We start from the raw sequence: 23,044 nt of genomic DNA, 5'->3' as shown, positions 1-23,044 counted from the left end.
AACATCTTGTTCAGTTTCAAACATTTCTTCTCTCTGGTAATTTCGTACCGACATGCATGGTAGGATAGGTTCGTGGAAATTTGTTCTAGACAGGGCGTATATGCACGCCGTTGCCTCTGACTCTATCCAGTTGCTTCGTTTGGACGGAAGGAAGACGTTGTACTCTTTTTTTTAGGATCGCCATCGTACTCAAATATTCATGCAACACGGCTGGGCCTCGAGGCGGCCTTGCCACTGGGCCTACTGGGCACTCGACACCAAGTTCGGCCTCTCGCTAGTGAGCACTTGACACCAAACCTCAATCACTTCTCTCTTTCACCACAAGGTTCATTGGAGAGCTGGAAAGTATTAAAGAAAGCAAACCAGCTCGGATCTCAAGGGTAGACGGGGGCATACATAGAAGAACTCGCCCAAGAGCCCCTCTGCCAAACCATGCTAAGCTTCATGTGGACGCTGACGTGAAACCAGGACGGGGCGGTTCTGCAGCGGTGGTGTGCAGGGATGCCGACGGGAACTATTTGGGTAGTACTGCTTTGGTGGTGGAAGGAGTGGATGACCCAATGGTCTTGGAGGCGCTGGCATGTAGGGAGGCACTCTGTTCAGCCGAGGACCTCCTTTTGCAGCATTTTGTGGTAGCGTCAAATGCAAAACAAGTAGTGCGAGACATTGCTCAAGGCTCTCTAGGCAAACACAGTGCAATTATCAGCGAGATCAAAGCTCGTTCTACCGCTTTTTCTTGTAGTTTCATTTTTGAAGGTCGAGATAGTAACATAGAAGCGCATAGCTTAGCTAGATATGCTCTTAATCTAGCCTCAGGGTGTCATGTGTGGTTTGGCCAACCACATAATGTAAGCATTACTATCTGTGGAATTCGATCAATAAAGAACAGACTTTCCCCTAAAAAAACCAAACCAAATTGGCTTGTACCGACGTCTAATTCATGGGACCGATGGGTCAGGTCGGCATGAACTAACATACCTCATCGTTTATGTGTACCCCAGTCCCGTAGGAAAACATACATCACGCCCGATGGATTCAAGGGGCACATCTATAAGTCGCTTGTTGCGAGTTCTATTCACACGCTGCCTAACGACTTCTACACATGCCATGCTAAATTGGCAAACCCAGCCACTAAAAAGCATCTAGGAAGGGAACCAGTGTAGTGATCCTAACTTAGCTTCTACGGACCACTAGTTAATTGTAGTGGTTTTACATTAATCGTGTCCGACATATACCTTACACGTGCTAAATTTGATTTAATGTTTAGTATGGGTAAAGGAAGGAAATGGAAATTTTGGTTTAGTTGAGATTTTGATAAGATTTGATTTAACTTAGGTATCGGTAGGGGAAGACAAAGAAAATTTGATTAGTTGAGGTTTTGGTATGATTTGATTGAGTTAATAAAAGACACAATTTGGGTAAATTTTGGTTGAGTTAAAACAAGAAAATGTTTGCAGTAGGACAAAAAAAATTACTGATTTGGTTTAGATTATCCTAGAAGGGGAGGGAATGAGGAGAGGAGGTGAGACGAACGTACCAACTCCTTTTAATAGTAGAGACCTTAACGAATTATTTGGGCTTCAGGTTTTCACTAGTTTAGATAGGGTTCATGACTTTGTCAAAAAATATTTATACGCTTAGAAATTGGTCATATCATCAAAAAATGTTCAAGAGTTTTAAAGATTGTTCTTGAAATATTGAAAAAAAGTTCATACCGTTCAAACAATGCTCCTGATGTTCAAAAAATGTTCACACGTTTACACGTTTACAAACTTATACATGTTCATGAATGTAACACAATTGTTGTAGCAATTTAAAATAAATATTTGTACTATTCAAAATATACTCATGGCATTTAAAAAATGTATATGTGTAAGAACAACCATTCATGAAATGTAAAAAATGGAACGTGCAATTACAAAAAATATTCATACCTTTCAAAAAAAGATTAATGACATTTTATAGAAATGTTCATGCGTATGAAGATATGGTCATGAATTATTTTAAAGATGTCCATGGAATGTAAAATTTTGTTTACACATTTTTACAAAAAAATTGTTCTGTTCAAAAAATATGTCCATATTTACAAAAATATACATGACATATAAAGAAATCATTACTATTTAAAAATTGTTCAAAAGACTTAAAAATTGTTCAGGTGTTTAAAATAATGTCGTGGTAATGTAAACATGTTCAAACATTCATTAATAAAATGTTCAATGTGTACTTAAAAATACAAGGTGTGTATGGAAAATGTTTAGCGTGAATTCAAAAAATGTTCAATGTGTATTTAAAACATGTTCCTAAGAAAATATGTTCATGACATATAAAAAATGCTTGAACACTAGGACAAACTAATAAAAAATGCGTGAATCCGTGATTCTTTTTTAGAAAGGTATAAAGGAGGAAATAAAAAACGAAAAGAAAAGTAGAAAACCGACAAGGAACCAGAGAGAAGAAAAAAGAAATAAAAAAATAATGGAAAAAGTAAAGTAAAAGTACAAGGAAATGAAAAAATAACAAGGAAATTGATCAAAAAAGAGAAGAAAAGCAGATAACCAGAAATGAACAACAGGGAAGGAAAAAAGACCCAAAATCTTCCTCAAACAAGAGTAGAAGGTTCCTGAAACCACCGGTATAGAAGGAATGAAATCGAGATAAGCCAACAAGAAAAAGGCTGGCCCAAAACGATGCACCAACGGAGACGCGTAAGGCAAGGTGGTGCTCTATTTCATAGTAAGTGAGATATAGCATCTACACACATGAGAGGCGATGGGATCTAGATCTGGAGACACTGGGCCTAGGTCAGCATCCCAACGACTATTTGATTTTTGGTTGGAACTGCCAGGCATGGTAAACCTTAGGCTTATTAGGTTCATAGAAAACCTTAGGCTTATTTAATTGCAAGAATTTCATAAGAATTTTCGAGGATTTCAGTCCATAAGAAACTTTCCTATGAAACTTATTTGGATCATATGAATGGCTTTATTAAATTTCTATGAGATACATTCTTATACCATTTTTGGCGGGTGATTCTTATACCTTCCATTTTATAGGAGTCCTAAAACGACCTCAAACCTCATTTTGTTTTTCCATGGAGAAGTCCAATGCACTTGAATTCTATCTCGGTTTAGTCCTCTATAATTTCAAAATCTTATAAAATTATAATACATGCATCTTAATCATTGTTCTTTTTTTCTATTCCTATGTTTTCAAATTCTTGCAATCCAAAGATGAATCATCTGCCAGTTGGCAGGGAAGCTAAGCTTCATCTTGCATCTGCTAGATGACATATAAATAAATCATACTATTTAAAAATTGTTCAAAAGGCATAAAAAATGTTCATGTGTTTAAAATTTTGTGATAACATAAACATGTTCAAACATTCATTAATAAAATGTTGAATGTGTACTTCAAAAATAAAAGGCGTGTATGGAAAATGTTTAGCATGAATTCAAGAAATGTTCAATATGTATTTAAATCATGTCCACAAACCAAAAATGTTTGTGAAATGCAAAAAAAATCACTATTTTGTTCACGAATGTTCATGACATATAAAAAAGAATGCTTGTACACTAAGACAAACTAATAAAAAATACGTGAATATATGATTTTCATAAAAATAAAGATATAAATAAAGCAGAAAATAAAAAACGAAAAGAAACATAGAAAACCGACAGAAACCGCAGAGAAGAAAAAAAATAAAAATGAAAGTAAAAGTACAAGAAAATGAAAGAAACCGAGACAAGGAAAATGTTGGGAAACGCAGTAATTTCAAAATTTTCCTACGCACACGCAAGATCTATCATGGTGATGCATAGCAACGAGAGGGGAAGAGTGTTGTCCACGTACCCTCGTAGACCATAAGCGGAAGCGTTATGACAACGCGGTTGATGTAGTTGTACGTCTTCACGATCCGACCGATCCTAGTACCGAAAGTACGGCACCTCCGCGATCTGCACACGTTCGGCTCGGTGACGTCCCACGAACTCTCGATCCAGCTGAGTATCAAGGGAGAGCTTCGTCAGCACGACGGCGTGATGACGGTGATGATGAAGCTACCGGCGCAGGGCTTCGCCTAAGCACTGCGACGATATGACCGAGGTGGATTATGGTGGAGGGGGGCACCGCACACGGCTAAGAGATCAATGATCAACTTGTGTGTTCTAGGGTGCCCCCTGCCCCCGTATATAAAGGAGCAAGGGGGAGGACGGCCGGCCCATGGGGCGCGCCATGAGAGGAGTCCTCCTCCTAGTAGGAGTAGGACTCCCCTTTCCTAGTCCTTCTAGGAGGGGGAAAGGAAGGAGGAGAGGGAGAAGGAAAGGGGGGCGCCCCCCCTTCTCTAGTCCAATTCGGACCAGAGGGGGAGGGGCGTGCAGCCTGCCCTGGCCGGCCCTCTCTCTCTCCACTAAGGCCCATGTGGCCCATTAGTTCCCCGGGGGGGTTCCGATAACCCTCCGGCACTCCGGTTTTCTTTAAAATCACCCGGAACACTTCCGGTGTCCGAATATAGTCGTCCAATATATCAATCTTTATGTCTCAACCATTTCGAGACTCCTCGTCACATCCGTGATCATATCCGGAACTCCAAACAACCTTCGGTTCATCAAAACACATGAACTCATAATACCGATCGTCACCGAATGTTATGCGTGCGGACCCTACGGGTTCGAGAACTATGTAGACATGACCGAGACTCATCTCCGGTCAATAACCAATAGCGGAACATGGATGCTCATATTGGTTCCTACATATTCTACGAAGATCTTTATCGGTCAAACCGCATAAAAACATACGTTGTTACCTTTGTCATCGGTATGTTACTTGCCCGAGATTCGATTGTCGGTATCATCATACGTAGTTCAATCTCGTTACCGGCAAGTCTCTTTACTCGTTCTGTAATGCAACATCCCGTAACTAACTCATTAGTCACATTCAGGGGCGAATCTACTAGGGGGGCTTTAACAGGCTTGAGCCCCCCCTCCAACACTGCAAAAAGAATATTTACTACTAATCTCAAGGCCCAGTCCAACCATTTGACAGCCCAGCCCAACATATGTCATATGACTCACGTAGCACAGCCCACCCTGCATTTTGCCTGTAGATTCGCCACTGGTCACATTGCTTGCAAGACTTATAGTGATGTGCATTACCAAGAGGGCCCAGAGATACCTCTCCGACAATCGGAGTGACAAATCCTAATCTCGATCTATGCCAACTCAACAAACACCATCGGAGACACCTGTAGAGCATCTTTATAATCACCCAGTTACGTTGTGACGTTTGATAGCACACTAAGTGTTCCTCCGGTATTCGGGAGTTGCATAATTTTATAGTAATAGGAACATGTATAAGTAATGAAGATAGCAATAGCAATAAACTAAACGATCATAGTGCTAAGCTAACAGATGGGTCTTGTTCATCACATCATTCTCTAATGATGTGATCCCGTTCATCAAATGACAACTCATGTCTATGGCTAGGAAACTTAACCATATTTGATTAACAAGCTAGTCAAGTAGAGGCATACTAGGGACACTCTGTTTGTCTATGTATTCACACATGTATCAAGTTTCCGGTTAATACAATTTCTAGCATGAATAATAAACATTTATCATGATATAAGGAAATAAATAATAACTTTATTATTGCTTATGGGGCATATTTCCTTCAGAAAAATGATCAAAAAAGAGAAGAAAAGCATATAACCAGAAATGAACAACACATAAGGAAAAACAATGACATGAAATCTTCCTCAAACAAGAGTAGAACGTTCCTAGGACCACCAGAATAGAAGGAAAGAAATCGAGATAAGCCAACGAGAAAAAGGCCAGCCCAAAATGATGCGCCAGTAGAAATGCGTAAGCCAAGGTGGTGCTCTATCTCACAGTAAGAGGGATATAGTATCTACGCACACAAGAGGCGGCGGGATCCAAATCTGTGGACACTCGGCCTAGGCAAGCATCCCAACGACTATTTGATTTTTGGTTGGAACTACAAGGCATGGTAAACCTTAGGCTTATTTAATTGCAAGAATTTTCGAGGATTTCAGTCCATCAGAAATTTTCCTATGAAACTTATTTGGATCATATTAATGGGTTTAACAAATTTCTACGGGATACATTCTTATATCTTTTGGGAAAGTATCTAGTGCTCCCAGGCTTGGGGTGCTCCCGGTGCTCCAAATGTCCGAAAAACATTTTTAGAATGTTCAAAAAATTCTGAAAAAAATGCAGCACATCGACGGAACATCAATATCTCTTGTCACAAAATTTCAAATCAAAATTCGAAACATTGCTTGAGATACAAAAATGACAAATTTTTTTACATAACATAAGTTGGGCTTTAGTTTTGGCCCATTATCACATTGATGTCAAATTTGTCATTTTTGTATCTCGAGCAATGTTTCGAATTTTGATTTGAAATTTTGTGACAAGAGACATCGATGTTCCGTCGATGTGCTGCATATTTTCAGAATTTTTTGAACATTTTAAAAAATGTTTTTCGCATCGGAGCACCGGGAGCACCCTAGGCCTGGGAGCACTAGATACTTTCCCTATATCTTTTTTGGCCGCTGATTCTTATACCTTTCGTTTTATATGAATCCTAAAACGAGCTCAAACCTCATTTTTTTCCTTCGAGAAGTCAATGCACTTGAATTCTATCTCATTTTAGTCCTCTATAATTTCAAAATCTTATAGAAATTATAATACATGCATCTTAATCATTGTTCTTTTTTTCTACTCCTATGTTTTCGAATTCTTTCAATCCAAAGATGGATCATCTGCTAAATGACATATAAAGAAATCATACTATTTAAAAATTGTTCAAAAGACTTAAAAAATTTCAGGTGTTTAAAATAATGTCGTGATAATGTAAACATGTTCAAACATTCATTGATAAAATGTTCATGTGTACTTCAAAAATAAAAGGTGTGTATGGAAAAAATTATCGTGAATTCAAGAAATGTTCAATATGTATTTCAAACATGTTCATAAACCAAAAATGTTTTGTGGAACGCAAAAAAAAATCACTAATGTTTTAAAAAATGTTCATCGCATATAAAAAATGCTTGTACACTAAGAGAAACTAATAAAAAATGCGTGAATCTATGATTTGTTTTTGAAAAATAAAGCAGAAAATAAGAAAACAAAATGAAAAATAGAAAACCGACAAGGAACGGCAGAGAAGAAAAAAATAAAATTAACAGAAAAATGAAAGTAAAAGTGCAAGAAAATGAAGAAAACAAAACAAGGAAAATTGATCAAAAAAAAGAAGAAAGGCGGATAACCGGAAATGAACATCACAGAAGGAAAATATCAACACAAAATCCTCCTGAAACAAGAGTAGAAGGTTCCTGGACCCACCAGAATAGAAAGAAAGAAATCGAGATAAGCCAACGAGAAATAGGCCAGCCCAAAACGATGCGCCAGTGGAAACGCGTAAGAGCATCTCCAACAGACGCACAAAAACTGCTCTGTGGGCTAAAATTCGAGTTTTTTGGGCGCCGGACAGCTCCAGCAGAAGCTGTAAAATAGTACATGCGTAAAAAAGGTTTGGGCACGCGCTAAAAAGCGCTATAAGAAGCTGCAAATCTGGGACACCAGATTGCGCGCGCTTTACAATTTGCACTGCATGCTAAAAGTGCTACAATGATGTGCTAAAAACTATTATAGCGCGCGGAACTTTTATGCGCCTGTTGAACATGCTCTAAGGCGAGGTGGTGCTCTATCTCACAGTAAGCGAGATATAGCATCTACGCACAGTAGAGGCGACGGGATCCATATCTGTGGACACTGGGCCTAGGCAAGCATCCCAACGACTATTTGATTTTTGGTTAGAACTACAAGGCATGGTAAACCTTAGGCTTATTTAATTGCAAGAATTTTCAAGGATTTCAGTCCATCAGAATTTTTTCCTATGAAACTTATTTGGATCTTATTAATGGGTTTAACAAATTTCTACGAGATACATTCTTATATCTTTTTTGGCTGCTGATTCTTATACCTTCCATTTTATATGAATCCTGAAATGAGCTCAAACCTCATTTTATTTTTCCTTCAAGAAGTCCAATGCACTTGAATTCTATCTCATTTTAGTCCTCTATAATTTCAAAATCTTATAGGAATTATAATACACGCATCTTAATCATTGTTCTTTTCTTCTATTCCTATGTTTTCGAATTCTTTCAATCCAAAGATGGATCATCTGCTAGATGACATATAAAGAAATTATACTAGGTAAAATTGTGTCTATCACAGCTTGCCACGGAACTAGTTAAGGGTCGCTAAACTTTTAACGGTTTGAAAGTTATCAAAAAATATGAAATAAATATGGGAGCATCTCTCTAATGCAATAAGATGATCCAACGGAGGAATTGTCAAAATATGCATCTATGTGTCATCGGCAAAAATAATAAGCATTTCAGCTCACTGCGACATAAATATATACTAAACTATTTATTTTTTTGTCCAGGACACATACAGTCGTATTTTTTTAATCCCTCCGCCGAATCATGTTATATTATAGGTGTGTTGGTTCAGTATTTTTTTCAGAATTTTTGAGAACTTTTGCACCGTTGAAGCTCTTAACTAGTTCTGTGGCAAGCACTTGTAGAAAATCCTACTCCGATCATACTATTTAAAATTGTTCAAAAGACTTAAAAAAATTTCAGGTGTTTAAAATAATGTCGTGATAATGTAAACATGTTCAAACATTCATTGATAAAATGTTCATGTGTACTTCAAAAATAAAAGGTGTGTATGGAAAAAATTATCGTGAATTCAAGAAATGTTCAATATGTATTTCAAACATGTTCATAAACCAAAAATGTTTTGTGGAACGCAAAAAAAAATCACTAATGTTTTAAAAAATGTTCATCGCATATAAAAAATGCTTGTACACTAAGAGAAACTAATAAAAAATGCGTGAATCTATGATTTGTTTTTGAAAAATAAAGCAGAAAATAAGAAAACAAAATGAAAAATAGAAAACCGACAAGGAACCGCAGAGAAGAAAAAAATAAAATTAACGGAAAAATGAAAGTAAAAGTGCAAGAAAATGAAGAAAACAAAACAAGGAAAATTGATAAAAAAAAAGAAGAAAGGCGGATAACCGGAAATGAACATCACAGAAGGAAAATATCAACACAAAATCCTCCTGAAACAAGAGTAGAAGGTTCCTGGACCCACCAGAATAGAAAGAAAGAAATCGAGATAAGCCAATGAGAAATAGGCCAGCCCAAAACGATGCGCCAGTGGAAACGCGTAAGAGCATCTCCAACAGACGCACAAAAACTGCTCTGTGGGCTAAAATTCGAGTTTTTTGGGCGCCGGACAGCTCCAGCAGAAGCTGTAAAATAGTACATGCGTAAAAAAGGTTTGGGCACGCGCTAAAAAGCGCTATAAGAAGCTGCAAATCTGGGACACCAGATTGCGCGCGCTTTACAATTTGCACTGCATGCTAAAAGTGCTACAATGATGTGCTAAAAACTATTATAGCGCGCGGAACTTTTATGCGCCTGTTGAACATGCTCTAAGGCGAGGTGGTGCTCTATCTCACAGTAAGCAAGATATAGCATCTACGCACAGTAGAGGCGACGGGATCCATATCTGTGGACACTGGGCCTAGGCAAGCATCCCAACGACTATTTGATTTTTGGTTAGAACTACAAGGCATGGTAAACCTTAGGCTTATTTAATTGCAAGAATTTTCAAGGATTTCAGTCCATCAGAATTTTTTCCTATGAAACTTATTTGGATCTTATTAATGGGTTTAACAAATTTCTACGAGATACATTCTTATATCTTTTTTGGCTGCTGATTCTTATACCTTCCATTTTATATGAATCCTGAAATGAGCTCAAACCTCATTTTATTTTTCCTTCAAGAAGTCCAATGCACTTGAATTCTATCTCATTTTAGTCCTCTATAATTTCAAAATCTTATAGGAATTATAATACACGCATCTTAATCATTGTTCTTTTCTTCTATTCCTATGTTTTCGAATTCTTTCAATCCAAAGATGGATCATCTGCTAGATGACATATAAAGAAATTATACTAGGTAAAATTGTGTCTATCACAGCTTGCCACGGAACTAGTTAAGGGTCGCTAAACTTTTAACGGTTTGAAAGTTATCAAAAAATATGAAATAAATATGGGAGCATCTCTCTAATGCAATAAGATGATCCAACGGAGGAATTGTCAAAATATGCATCTATGTGTCATCGGCAAAAATAATAAGCATTTCAGCTCACTGCGACATAAATATATACTAAACTATTTATTTTTTTGTCCAGGACACATACAGTCGTATTTTTTTAATCCCTCCGCCGAATCATGTTATATTATAGGTGTGTTGGTTCAGTATTTTTTTCAGAATTTTTGAGAACTTTTGCACCGTTGAAGCTCTTAACTAGTTCTGTGGCAAGCACTTGTAGAAAATCCTACTCCGATCATACTATTTAAAATTGTTCAAAAGACTTAAAAAAATTTCAGGTGTTTAAAATAATGTCGTGATAATGTAAACATGTTCAAACATTCATTGATAAAATGTTCATGTGTACTTCAAAAATAAAAGGTGTGTATGGAAAAAATTATCGTGAATTCAAGAAATGTTCAATATGTATTTCAAACATGTTCATAAACCAAAAATGTTTTGTGGAACGCAAAAAAAAATCACTAATGTTTTAAAAAATGTTCATCGCATATAAAAAATGCTTGTACACTAAGAGAAACTAATAAAAAATGCGTGAATCTATGATTTGTTTTTGAAAAATAAAGCAGAAAATAAGAAAACAAAATGAAAAATAGAAAACCGACAAGGAACCGCAGAGAAGAAAAAAATAAAATTAACGGAAAAATGAAAGTAAAAGTGCAAGAAAATGAAGAAAACAAAACAAGGAAAATTGATAAAAAAAAAGAAGAAAGGCGGATAACCGGAAATGAACATCACAGAAGGAAAATATCAACACAAAATCCTCCTGAAACAAGAGTAGAAGGTTCCTGGACCCACCAGAATAGAAAGAAAGAAATCGAGATAAGCCAACGAGAAATAGGCCAGCCCAAAACGATGCGCCAGTGGAAACGCGTAAGAGCATCTCCAACAGACGCACAAAAACTGCTCTGTGGGCTAAAATTCGAGTTTTTTGGGCGCCGGACAGCTCCAGCAGAAGCTGTAAAATAGTACATGCGTAAAAAAGGTTTGGGCACGCGCTAAAAAGCGCTATAAGAAGCTGCAAATCTGGGACACCAGATTGCGCGCGCTTTACAATTTGCACTGCATGCTAAAAGTGCTACAATGATGTGCTAAAAACTATTATAGCGCGCGGAACTTTTATGCGCCTGTTGAACATGCTCTAAGGCGAGGTGGTGCTCTATCTCACAGTAAGCAAGATATAGCATCTACGCACAGTAGAGGCGACGGGATCCATATCTGTGGACACTGGGCCTAGGCAAGCATCCCAACGACTATTTGATTTTTGGTTAGAACTACAAGGCATGGTAAACCTTAGGCTTATTTAATTGCAAGAATTTTCAAGGATTTCAGTCCATCAGAATTTTTTCCTATGAAACTTATTTGGATCTTATTAATGGGTTTAACAAATTTCTACGAGATACATTCTTATATCTTTTTTGGCTGCTGATTCTTATACCTTCCATTTTATATGAATCCTGAAATGAGCTCAAACCTCATTTTATTTTTCCTTCAAGAAGTCCAATGCACTTGAATTCTATCTCATTTTAGTCCTCTATAATTTCAAAATCTTATAGGAATTATAATACACGCATCTTAATCATTGTTCTTTTCTTCTATTCCTATGTTTTCGAATTCTTTCAATCCAAAGATGGATCATCTGCTAGATGACATATAAAGAAATTATACTAGGTAAAATTGTGTCTATCACAGCTTGCCACGGAACTAGTTAAGGGTCGCTAAACTTTTAACGGTTTGAAAGTTATCAAAAAATATGAAATAAATATGGGAGCATCTCTCTAATGCAATAAGATGATCCAACGGAGGAATTGTCAAAATATGCATCTATGTGTCATCGGCAAAAATAATAAGCATTTCAGCTCACTGCGACATAAATATATACTAAACTATTTATTTTTTTGTCCAGGACACATACAGTCGTATTTTTTTAATCCCTCCGCCGAATCATGTTATATTATAGGTGTGTTGGTTCAGTATTTTTTTCAGAATTTTTGAGAACTTTTGCACCGTTGAAGCTCTTAACTAGTTCTGTGGCAAGCACTTGTAGAAAATCCTACTCCGATCATACTATTTAAAATTGTTCAAAAGACTTAAAAAAATTTCAGGTGTTTAAAATAATGTCGTGATAATGTAAACATGTTCAAACATTCATTGATAAAATGTTCATGTGTACTTCAAAAATAAAAGGTGTGTATGGAAAAAATTATCGTGAATTCAAGAAATGTTCAATATGTATTTCAAACATGTTCATAAACCAAAAATGTTTTGTGGAACGCAAAAAAAAATCACTAATGTTTTAAAAAATGTTCATCGCATATAAAAAATGCTTGTACACTAAGAGAAACTAATAAAAAATGCGTGAATCTATGATTTGTTTTTGAAAAATAAAGCAGAAAATAAGAAAACAAAATGAAAAATAGAAAACCGACAAGGAACCGCAGAGAAGAAAAAAATAAAATTAACGGAAAAATGAAAGTAAAAGTGCAAGAAAATGAAGAAAACAAAACAAGGAAAATTGATAAAAAAAAAGAAGAAAGGCGGATAACCCGAAATGAACATCACAGAAGGAAAATATCAACACAAAATCCTCCTGAAACAAGAGTAGAAGGTTCCTGGACCCACCAGAATAGAAAGAAAGAAATCGAGATAAGCCAACGAGAAATAGGCCAGCCCAAAACGATGCGCCAGTGGAAACGCGTAAGAGCATCTCCAACAGACGCACAAAAACTGCTCCGTGGGCTAAAATTCGAGTTTTTTGGGCGCCGGACAGCTCCAGCAGAAGCTGTAAAATAGTACATGCGTAAAAAAGGTTTGGGCACGCGCTAAAAAGCGCTATAAGAAGCTGCAAATCTGGGACACCAGATTGCGCGCGCTTTACAATTTGCACTGCATGCTAAAAGTGCTACAATGATGTGCTAAAAACTATTATAGCGCGCGGAACTTTTATGCGCCTGTTGAACATGCTCTAAGGCGAGGTGGTGCTCTATCTCGCAGTAAGCGAGATATAGCATCTACGCACAGTAGAGGCGACGGGATCCATATCTGTGGACACTGGGCCTAGGCAAGCATCCCAACGACTATTTGATTTTTGGTTAGAACTGCAAGGCATGGTAAACCTTAGGCTTATTTAATTGCAAGAATTTTCAAGGATTTCAGTCCATCAGAAATTTTTCCTATGAAACTTATTTGGATCTTATTAATGGGTTTAACAAATTTCTACGAGATACATTCTTATATCTTTTTTGGCTGCTGATTCTTATACCTTCCATTTTATATGAATCCTGAAATGAGCTCAAACCTCATTTTATTTTTCCTTCAAGAAGTCCAATGCACTTGAATTCTATCTCATTTTAGTCCTCTATAATTTCAAAATCTTATAGGAATTATAATACACGCATCTTAATCATTGTTCTTTTCTTCTATTCCTATGTTTTCGAATTCTTTCAATCCAAAGATGGATCATCTGCTAGATGACATATAAAGAAATTATACTAGGTAAAATTGTGTCTATCACAGCTTGCCACGGAACTAGTTAAGGGTCGCTAAACTTTTAACGGTTTGAAAGTTATCAAAAAATATGAAATAAATATGGGAGCATCTCTCTAATGCAATAAGATGATCCAACGGAGGAATTGTCAAAATATGCATCTATGTGTCATCGGCAAAAATAATAAGCATTTCAGCTCACTGCGACATAAATATATACTAAACTATTTATTTTTTTGTCCAGGACACATACAGTCGTATTTTTTTAATCCCTCCGCCGAATCATGTTATATTATAGGTGTGTTGGTTCAGTATTTTTTTCAGAATTTTTGAGAACTTTTGCACCGTTGAAGCTCTTAACTAGTTCTGTGGCAAGCACTTGTAGAAAATCCTACTCCGATCATACTATTTAAAATTGTTCAAAAGACTTAAAAAATTTCAGGTGTTTAAAATAATGTCGTGATAATGTAAACATGTTCAAACATTCATTGATAAAATGTTCATGTGTACTTCAAAAATAAAAGGTGTGTATGGAAAAAATTATCGTGAATTCAAGAAATGTTCAATATGTATTTCAAACATGTTCATACACCAAAAATGTTTGTGAGATGCAAAAAAAATCACTAATGTTTTAAAAAATGTTCATCGCATATAAAAAAATGCTTGTACACTAAGAGAAACTAATAAAAAATGTGTGAATCTATGATTGTTTTTGAAAAATAAAGCAGAAAATAAGAAAACAAAATGAAAAATAGAAAACCGACAAGGAACCGCAGAGAAGAAAAAAAATGAACGGAAAAATGAAAGTAAAAGTGCAAGAAAATGAAGAAAATGAAACAAGGAAAATTGATCAAAAAAGAGAAGAAGGGTGGATAACCGGAAATGAACAACACAGAAGGAAAATATCGACACAAAATCTTCCTCAAACAAGAGTAGAAGGTTCCTGGACCCACCAGAATAGAAAGAAAGAAATCGAGATAAGCCAACGAGAAATAGGCCAGCCCAAAACGATGCGCCAGTGGAAACGCGTAAGAGCATCTCCAACAGATGCAAAAAACTGCTCCGTGGGCTAAAATTCGAGTTTTTTGGGCGCCGGACAGCTCCAACAGAAGCTGTAAAATAGTGCACGCGTAAAAAAGGTTTGGGCACGCGTTAAAAAGCGCTACTGAAAGCTACAAATTTGGGGCGTCGGATTGCGCATGCTTCACAATTTACACTGCATGCTAAAAGTGCTACAATGCCGTGCTAAAAACTATTATAGCGCGCGAAACTTTTATGCGCCTGTTGAAGATGCTCTAGGGCGAGGTGGTGCTCTATCTCACAGTAAGCGAGATATAGCATCTACGCACAGTAGAGGCGACGGGATCCATATCTGTGGACACCGGGCCTAGGCCAGCATCCCAACGACTAAGGCATGGTAAACCTTTGGCTTATTTAATTGCAAGAATTTCATAAGAATTTTAGACGATTTCACTCCATATGGAGTTTTCCTATGAGAGTTATTTGTATCATATGAATGGGTTTCTGAAATTTCTACGAAATACATTCTTATACCTTTTTTTGGCGGGTGATTCTTGTACCTTTCATTTATAGGAGCCCTAAAACGAGCTCAGGCCTCATTTTATTCTCCCTTGGAGAAGTCCAATGCAGTTGAATTCTATCTCGTTTTAGTCCTCGAATTCTATCTCCTGGGCGCGCTCCCCTCGTCAGGCACGCATGGGAGACGGGTGACATGTCACGCTCAGGCTCAGGCTCAGCTAGCTCGACTCATGAAGCCAATAACTGTCGAATCCATTGCCACACACGCCGCGCCAAGCGGGCGGCATTCATTGGCCAACAATCAGACCAGCGCCAGCAGCCCCGCCCGCCCGCACCCAACACAGCGCCAGCAACGCCACCTCACTCGCGTCGCGTGGATGAAACGAGCGCGATCGATGATAATATTTCGATTAAAAAAGGCTAATAGCTCGTCGCCGGGGCTCCTCCCGCGCTCCCGTGCTGCCGTGCCGGTACAAGAAAGAAAGAAAGAAAGAAAGAAAGAAAGAAAGAAGAGATCATTGGCGGGCAGCTGCCTCCGGTGGCGGCCGGGTCCCGCAACCGTCGTCCCGTCCCGCCTCGCCAGAAGCCAACAGCGCATATAAAATGGAGCCTTCTCGCATCGCATCGCACCCCACCCCTCTGTGCTGTTCCCTCCCCGCCGAGGCACTGCCACGGACAGCGACGCCCCTCCTCGTGCCATCTTCTTCCTCTCCCTTCCCTCCACCACACTTGTGACTGACTCACTGAGCTGAGCTGAGCCTGAGCGCACGCGACGTCGCAGGGAGCAGTTACGCGCCCGAGTTAATGCCCTGCTGAATGCGGAGCAGTTTCTTTCCACTGCCTCGCTCGCTTGCTTCAGCTGCCCCGGCATTCAATGCCCTCGTATCCCTCCTCCTACGCTAGCTAGCCAAGTGTGTCTGCGTGCGCTCCGCCGGGCGCCGGATTGGGTGGATAGATTGGTAGAGGTGGGAGAGGGGGGATGAACTACCTCCGGAGCCGGAGCCTGAAGCGGCTCCTCTCCATCGGCCGCCGGAGCAACCCCGACGAGGACTGCGTCGTCGAGGCCGAGCCCCCGCCGCCGCCGCCGGTGGCGGTGGCGGTGGCGCCGAGCAAGCCCGCGTGGAGGTGCTTCTCCTACGAGGAGGTTGACCAGGCCACCAACGGCTTCCACCCAGGTAAAAACAAGAATCAATTAACGCCGGTTTGTTCATGCCCGCCGTTTCTTTCTTGCTCCGGCGTTGTCGCGCGTTACATAACAGAGTGCATGAATGGGTTGTGCGTGCGTGCAGACAACGTGGTGGGGCGTGGCGGGTACGGCGAGGTGTACTGCGGCATCCTGGCGGACGGGCGCGCCGTGGCGGTGAAGCGGCTGGCAGCGGCGGCGGCGGACGAGAAGAAGGAGAAGGACTTCCTGACTGAGCTGGGCACGGTGGGCCACGTGCGCCACCCCAACGTCTCCTCCCTCCTCGGCTGCTGCGTCGACCGCGGCCTCCACCTCGTCTTCGACTTCTCCACCCGCGGCTCCGTCTCCGCCAACCTCCACGGCGAGTCCCTTCTCCCTCCGCATGCTCTGCTTTTCCCCAATGTAGTCTAGCTCTAGTACGTGTCGCCTGACTGATGCGGTGCAGACGAGAAGCGGCCGGTGATGACGTGGAGCCAGCGGCACGGCGTGGCGGTGGGCACGGCTCGCGGGCTCCGCTACCTCCACAAGGGCTGCGCGCGCCGGATCATCCACCGGGACATCAAGGCCTCCAACATCCTCCTCGACGCCGACTACCAGCCCCAGGTGCGTCCATGCTCTCGGTTCATCAACACACTCTGCTCCTGCTTCCCCTGTTCGACGGCGGCGGTGGCTGACAGACGTTGCTCTACGCAGATATCCGACTTCGGGCTCGCACGGTGGCTGCCGTCGGAGTGGACGCACCACGCCATCGCGCCCATCGAGGGCACCTTCGGGTCAGTCAGTCAAAACTCAAAACCTTTCCTCTCGTCTCCCTCTGTCCGGTAGTGAAGCTGTACAGTACTACTACGTGCCGCATTGAAGAAGAGGAGGAAGAGAGTGGCGACGTGGCATTGACTCTGTGGTCGGGCGGGCGTGCAGGTGCCTGGCGCCGGAGTACTTCACGCACGGCATCGTGGACGAGAAGACGGACGTGTTCGCCTTCGGCGTCTTCCTCCTCGAGCTCATCTCCGGCCGCAAGCCCGTCGACGGCTCCCACATGAGCCTCCTCGCATGGGTACGTAGTAACGCCACGTGTGTCATCAGCGGCGCATGCTCGTTCCCGGTGCGACGACGTGGCTGAGTCTTTCTCGTCCGCTCCGGCATGCAGGCCAAGCCTTACCTGAAGGACGGCGTGGTGCAAGGGCTGGTAGACCCGCGGCTCGGCGACGGCGGCTACGACGCCGGCCAGCTCCGGCGGCTCATGTTCGTCGCCTCGCTCTGCTCCAGGGCCGCCGCCGCGTGGCGGCCCACGATGACAGAGGTACGTAACGTACTAGCCACTCAAACCACTGAAAAAAATACAGTATATTCGTCCTCTACACTTGCTGCCCTACCTTGTCCAAATTAGGGACAAAGCTCAGAATTCAGCCGCAGCATTAATAATCTTGTAAGTGTAACGCTGAAGGCTTCTGCCGACATACATACATGGCGCCGATGCCGATCAGCACTGAATAACGCACGTAGCTTTCGATAGTTGGTGCCCTAATTGTTGCCCTAGATAGAACCTGCGCATAACCGTCTGGCTCTGCAGATGCTGGGGTAGTAGGTCAGACTCTGACATGGTGGTAGGATTCGCGCCATAACCATGGATGGGCCACCAAATTGAAACCCTAGCCATCACCAAACGGACGACAAAAGGCAAAGACAACCACCTATATTCCCATTCTTGTTCCGGCATCCAAAACAAACCTCTTGCCCTGCATTGCGATTGGCAACAGCTGCAACTTCTCCAACTAGATTGCCAATCAGACGGACAAGAAACATTATCCGAAGAGCTTCTTACAAGGTACCTGCGTGCCCGGATGGTCTGAACGGTAGGTTCACCAGCTCTGCCATTCTAGCAGCATACAATGGCGTGGACAAATCACAACTGGAATGGGCCAAAAATAAATCAATGCCGGCTTGGATGGATTAATAATTGTCAAGAGCTGCTGCAAAAGCTGCCCGAAGGATCTAGTCCAAGAGACGCCGTCTGTCTTAATAATAGTACTGATCTGCACTGCGGGTCAAGCCATGCTAGTAGTAATCAGCAGGTCACCATTAGTCCATTACTTTATGGATGTCCGGTGCCAGGTAACCATATCACCGAGAATAATCTCCCTATCTAATAACATGGACACAAAATTAATAATCCGTATATTCTCCGTCCAATCAAATAGAGCCCAAACAAGACTAGCCGGCTGCACACATACGGCTCGCACCTGTCGTAGTTGCGGTAGCATGTCTGTCAGGGTCGCCCACCCGTCCCGTACACGCATACGGATATGGTTGTTAAATACTGCCACGTTTACGTTGCGTCAGTTAGTCAGTCGCGACAGCACGGCTAGGGTTCTAGCTTTAGTTTAAGCTCGCTCGCGAGGACGCATCTGCCGACCAGTACGTACGCGCGCGAGTAACACTGCACCAAACCAAACCCGTGTGATTGCGTCGACTAGCTTGTCTCTTGTCTTCGTCTGCTCCGCTGGACATCACACCGAACCAACTAGGATCACACACACTGTAGGAAATGAGTGATGCATGTACACTGTATCACTGTGTGTAGCAGTGCAGCATATACGAAAATCAGAGGCGCTGCGTAATGATAATGCTGCATGCATAATGGAGGATCAATCAGTATATATATCCTGGCTGGAAAAGCCTGTCTCCAACTCCAAGCGGCCACGGGAGCCTGCTCTCGACCTCGACGGTTAGGGGTTGAGCAGTGGTACTGGAGCCTAATTATGGAAGCTACAAGGAGAACTTGTGCAGCATTGAATCTTCCGTTGGTGAGCGAGTGGGTGGGGAATGAGGATTAGGACAAGCAACAGGGCGATCTGGCTGTTTTACTCTGGCTTTGGAAGATGACAAAGGGGTCTTCTGGTCCTTTTGGCCGCGTCGCAGCTCCCAAGAATGGCCGGTTTCTTGATAATGGTATTGCAATTTGCAAGGGCATAGGATGCTCTGTTGCTTCTAGCTTAGTACTACTGCTGACTCACGGGAAGGCCGAGGGGAGGGAGGTTGGGGACACAGGACAGCTCGAGAAGATAAATCTCGAGGCTAGCCAACAAAACATGCCACCCCAGAATTGGGTATATACAAAACCCGGTCTGCTCTAACCCATGTCCAATCACGGATTAGTTTATCATCATCACTGATTCACTGCGCCACACACCACTAGCACTTAAACTATCACCTGGCAGATACTCTCGTTAGATTAGACCGCACGACTGTCAAATATGTTTCAGTTTGACCAAAGCTTGGAGTGCACATTCGCATGCATGATACTATCTGAGTTGCCATTAGCCCGTTCTGAGTCTTGAACTCTTGATAACCTGTATCTGAAAATTTTGTGCTTGTGCGGTTGTGCTGACTTGGTTCGTATGGGTGATTGACGGCAGGTGCTGGAGCTGCTGGAGTCGTCGGCCGAGATACCGCAGGAGCGGTGGCAGATGCCGGAGGAGGCGGTGGAGGACGAGTTCTGGGACTTCGACGACCTCACCGACTTCGAGGACGACGACGACGATGACTACGACGGTGAATCGGATTCCCCCTCGATACCCTCGTCGGCGTGCAGCGTCCGCGCCAATGATTGATTACATTAGCCCCCCGAAATCTTTTTTGCAGCTGTCAGTAGATCAAGTGTCCGTCTTGTTTTTTGGCTTAGGAGATCGGTATGAATGAATGAATATGATCCTCTCGATTATATCATCAGTGTACATAAACAAAACCAACTACTAGCAACTAGTGAGGCGAGAACAGTAAGGGATTTGATCTAGCCCATGGTTTCATTATTTTCCATGTCTCCATTTGCACGCAAGAGGCAAGAATCTCCCTCCATAAACCCGTGCTAGCGACATTATCGTCCTCTGATCTGGTCATCTGACATTGACGGATGGTTTTGCTGTCAGTGCTGTTTGGCAAGTTGACATGACACTACCACTCTGCCCGGGGCCTTGATCTCCAACCGACCTGAGCGGCTAAACTGCTGTTGGTTCAGGGCTTTCTACGGCTGAGGCGAGCGAGATTATTAAAGCGCAAATGGTCCTTCTGATTGGTCGTTAGCCAGCAAACTGAACCGCCACATGCATGCCACCGGCCGGTGGGTTTCGGTTCGGGGTCCTTCAGCTGGCCCAAAACCCCAGTGCAGCTGCGCAAAGTTCAGGCAGGAAGAATCAAACTGAAACAACTGTGTCAGTGTCAACCACAGCCAGGAACTCGAATCCGTTGGTTCGTTCGTTCAGAGGCCTGATTTCTAGCTGCGAAAACGGCCGCACGAGCAGTGTAAACACTCCCTCCGTCCCACGATATAAGATCGTTTTTCTAGATCAAACGTAGGGCTACCTTGATACGTGTGGAACTATGGATGCGTGCGTAGAGACGCCATTGCCAGCGACGTACCGGTGGCCGTGTACTGCACCAAGGCGTGACCACAGGAAACGAGGCAGCACCTGCATCTGCATTGCATGCACTCCACTCCACTGCACTGCATCTGCATCGCGGTTGCTCCACGGCCACTCGTCCGTCGTCCCTTGTCAGCTCCTGGCCGCAGATCTGGGCTTCTGCGCACGCACACATGACTCCCTCCTCCAGGACTGTAGCTGGAGCACACCGTCCATGGATCGGCCAGTCGCAGAAAGTTTACTTTTGCAGAACAATGAAAGGAGGATTGATGTCGAGGGCGTACCACTGCAAAGGAGCCTGCACAGGGTTTATTACAGAGTACAGACAGAGTGAGGCCGGACCCGGACCGAGAAGCAAAATTTATACGGCTCGCGAGTACGTGCATATGATTGGCTTCATGCCATCGTTGCCGCTGCTGCTGCCCCTGCTGGCTGCGTGGGTGAGTGCTGCAACACTGTAACAGACTCACAGTGGCGCAAGCAGGACCAGAAGGTTATCATCTCCAAGACTCCAACAGTGCCGCGGCTCGGGGGGGGGGGGGGGGGGGGGGGGCGGCTGGTGGATGCGTGCGCTGCTGCCCGGTCGGGCCCTTGCGGCTGGTCGGCATCGTACGACACGGGAGATCCCTCCGGTGGTCAGCCATGGACGTGGCGGCGAGAGATCTGCTTCCTCTGCTCCGGTGACGGGCCGCTAAAGTGGTCTCGCGCGGGGCCGGGCCTATGGCAGGGTGGGGCGAAACCGGTGGTTTCGGGGCGGGGAGCCGGTTGGAGGGACGGGAGATCCGTTGCCGAGCTGCCCGTCGCCGGCCCAAGGTGGTTGCCGGCCGTGGTCGTGGGCCATTTCTCCCCCTCCCCCCTTCCCCATCCTCGTGTGTTCTCAATTCCGGCGTTGCTCGTGGCGGGGGTGGTTGGCCGGCGGTCTCGGAGGCGGGTGGGGTGCGGATTTGCTCAAAGTCTCGGCCTTTGGTGATCATCAGGGCGGTCTGGAGGCAGAGCGGCGGCTCTGGCGGTGGGAGGCGCCTTGGTCGTGGGCTGACCGTGCGGCTCGGGTGCGGGCGGGCAGCCACGGTTGCTTGGGCGGCATGGCTGCCGGTGGTTGGCGGAGCGGGGTTGCGACGGAGGGGTAGGAGCACCGGGGTTCACCACTTGACCAGTCTCGGTACTGGGCAACGGAGGTGGCGTCCGCGGACGTTGTTCCCCTCCTTGCAGGCTTCGTCGTGGTGCTCCCACCTCCTGCGTGTCACTCCGGGTGAAAACTTGATCTTCTGGATCAGACGATGACGGCTTTCTACGGCTGTATCCTTCTTGAAGGCATCGCCTTAGAGTTCCCGCTTCGGTCGTGTCCGTCTCACCGCTCCTCGGTTGATTGTTGATCTGCATGGTGGTCATCGGCTTATCATTAGGGTGCTTAGTTATCGTTGGGGTGGTGTGTTTGGTGCTTGGCACCTTTGTATCTCACCTTGGGTGTGTGCATCAAGTGTGATGGTGAAGTGCGTTTGTATCTTCTTACTCAAATGTGATGATGATGGTGCTTCATCTATAAAGTGAAAGGAAATCCTTTTTCGTAAACCATGGTCCGTCGTCGTACATGTAGCCATGCATGAGGTGGGTTGCCACTGGCTAAGTTACTCAGCCGAATGATCAAATCAACTGCGCCATCTGAGCTCAAGAGACAGACCCACTTCCGTAGCTAGTACTTCTACTATGGTAAATGAATTGATTGATCCAATCACCGGTGAATGGGACGAACAGCTGATTAGAGATATTTTTTGGCCTATTGATGTTGAAACAACACTCCAAATTCCAATCTTTCATCTGTCAACCGCGGATTTTGTGGCGTGGCATTTAACAAAGAATGGTATTTTCAGTGTTAGATCGGCCTATTACAAGCAATGGGAGGATTCTCATGCGATAACACTTCCGGCCAAGGAGGATCTACCCCACACCCAATCTGAAAGAAACTGTGGAGAATGAAGTTACCAAGGAAAAATGAAGATCTTCTTGTGGCGATGCTTGCATAACGCAATACCATGCTTGTGCGTTCTGGCCAATCGTCATATTGGAAATAATGCCCAATGTCCCATATGTAAACAAGGTGCTGAGGATATTAACCATGCCTTCTTCAAGTGTGAGAGAGCAAAGCAAGTCTGGGAAGCACTTGGTGTCTTGGTTTGAGGAACGATATTGAAAGAGAAGCTCTC

The 23,044-nt window shown here is 43.1% G+C and overlaps 1 protein-coding gene across 1 annotated transcript; it reads left to right on the top strand.

Annotated features, from left to right (window-relative positions):
- Positions 1 to 15,858: 15,858 nt before the first annotated feature.
- On the top strand, positions 15,859 to 20,234 carry LOC147987066 (Protein kinase superfamily protein). The gene is made up of 7 exons (XM_087545082.1): positions 15,859 to 16,417; positions 16,532 to 16,786; positions 16,871 to 17,028; positions 17,119 to 17,198; positions 17,344 to 17,479; positions 17,573 to 17,725; positions 19,842 to 20,234. The coding sequence occupies exons 1-7, from the start codon at positions 16,222 to 16,224 to the stop codon at positions 20,034 to 20,036; spliced, it is 1,173 nt and encodes a 390-aa protein (XP_087401208.1). The 5' UTR covers positions 15,859 to 16,221; the 3' UTR covers positions 20,037 to 20,234.
- The last annotated feature ends 2,810 nt before the right edge of the window (positions 20,235 to 23,044 follow it).

This window comes from Triticum urartu, chromosome 2A (assembly GCF_056163025.1).
Source record: "Triticum urartu cultivar PI428250 chromosome 2A, HENAU_Tu73, whole genome shotgun sequence".
Lineage (NCBI taxonomy): Eukaryota > Viridiplantae > Streptophyta > Magnoliopsida > Poales > Poaceae > Triticum > Triticum urartu.
This window is presented reverse-complemented; position numbering and strand designations above follow the sequence as displayed.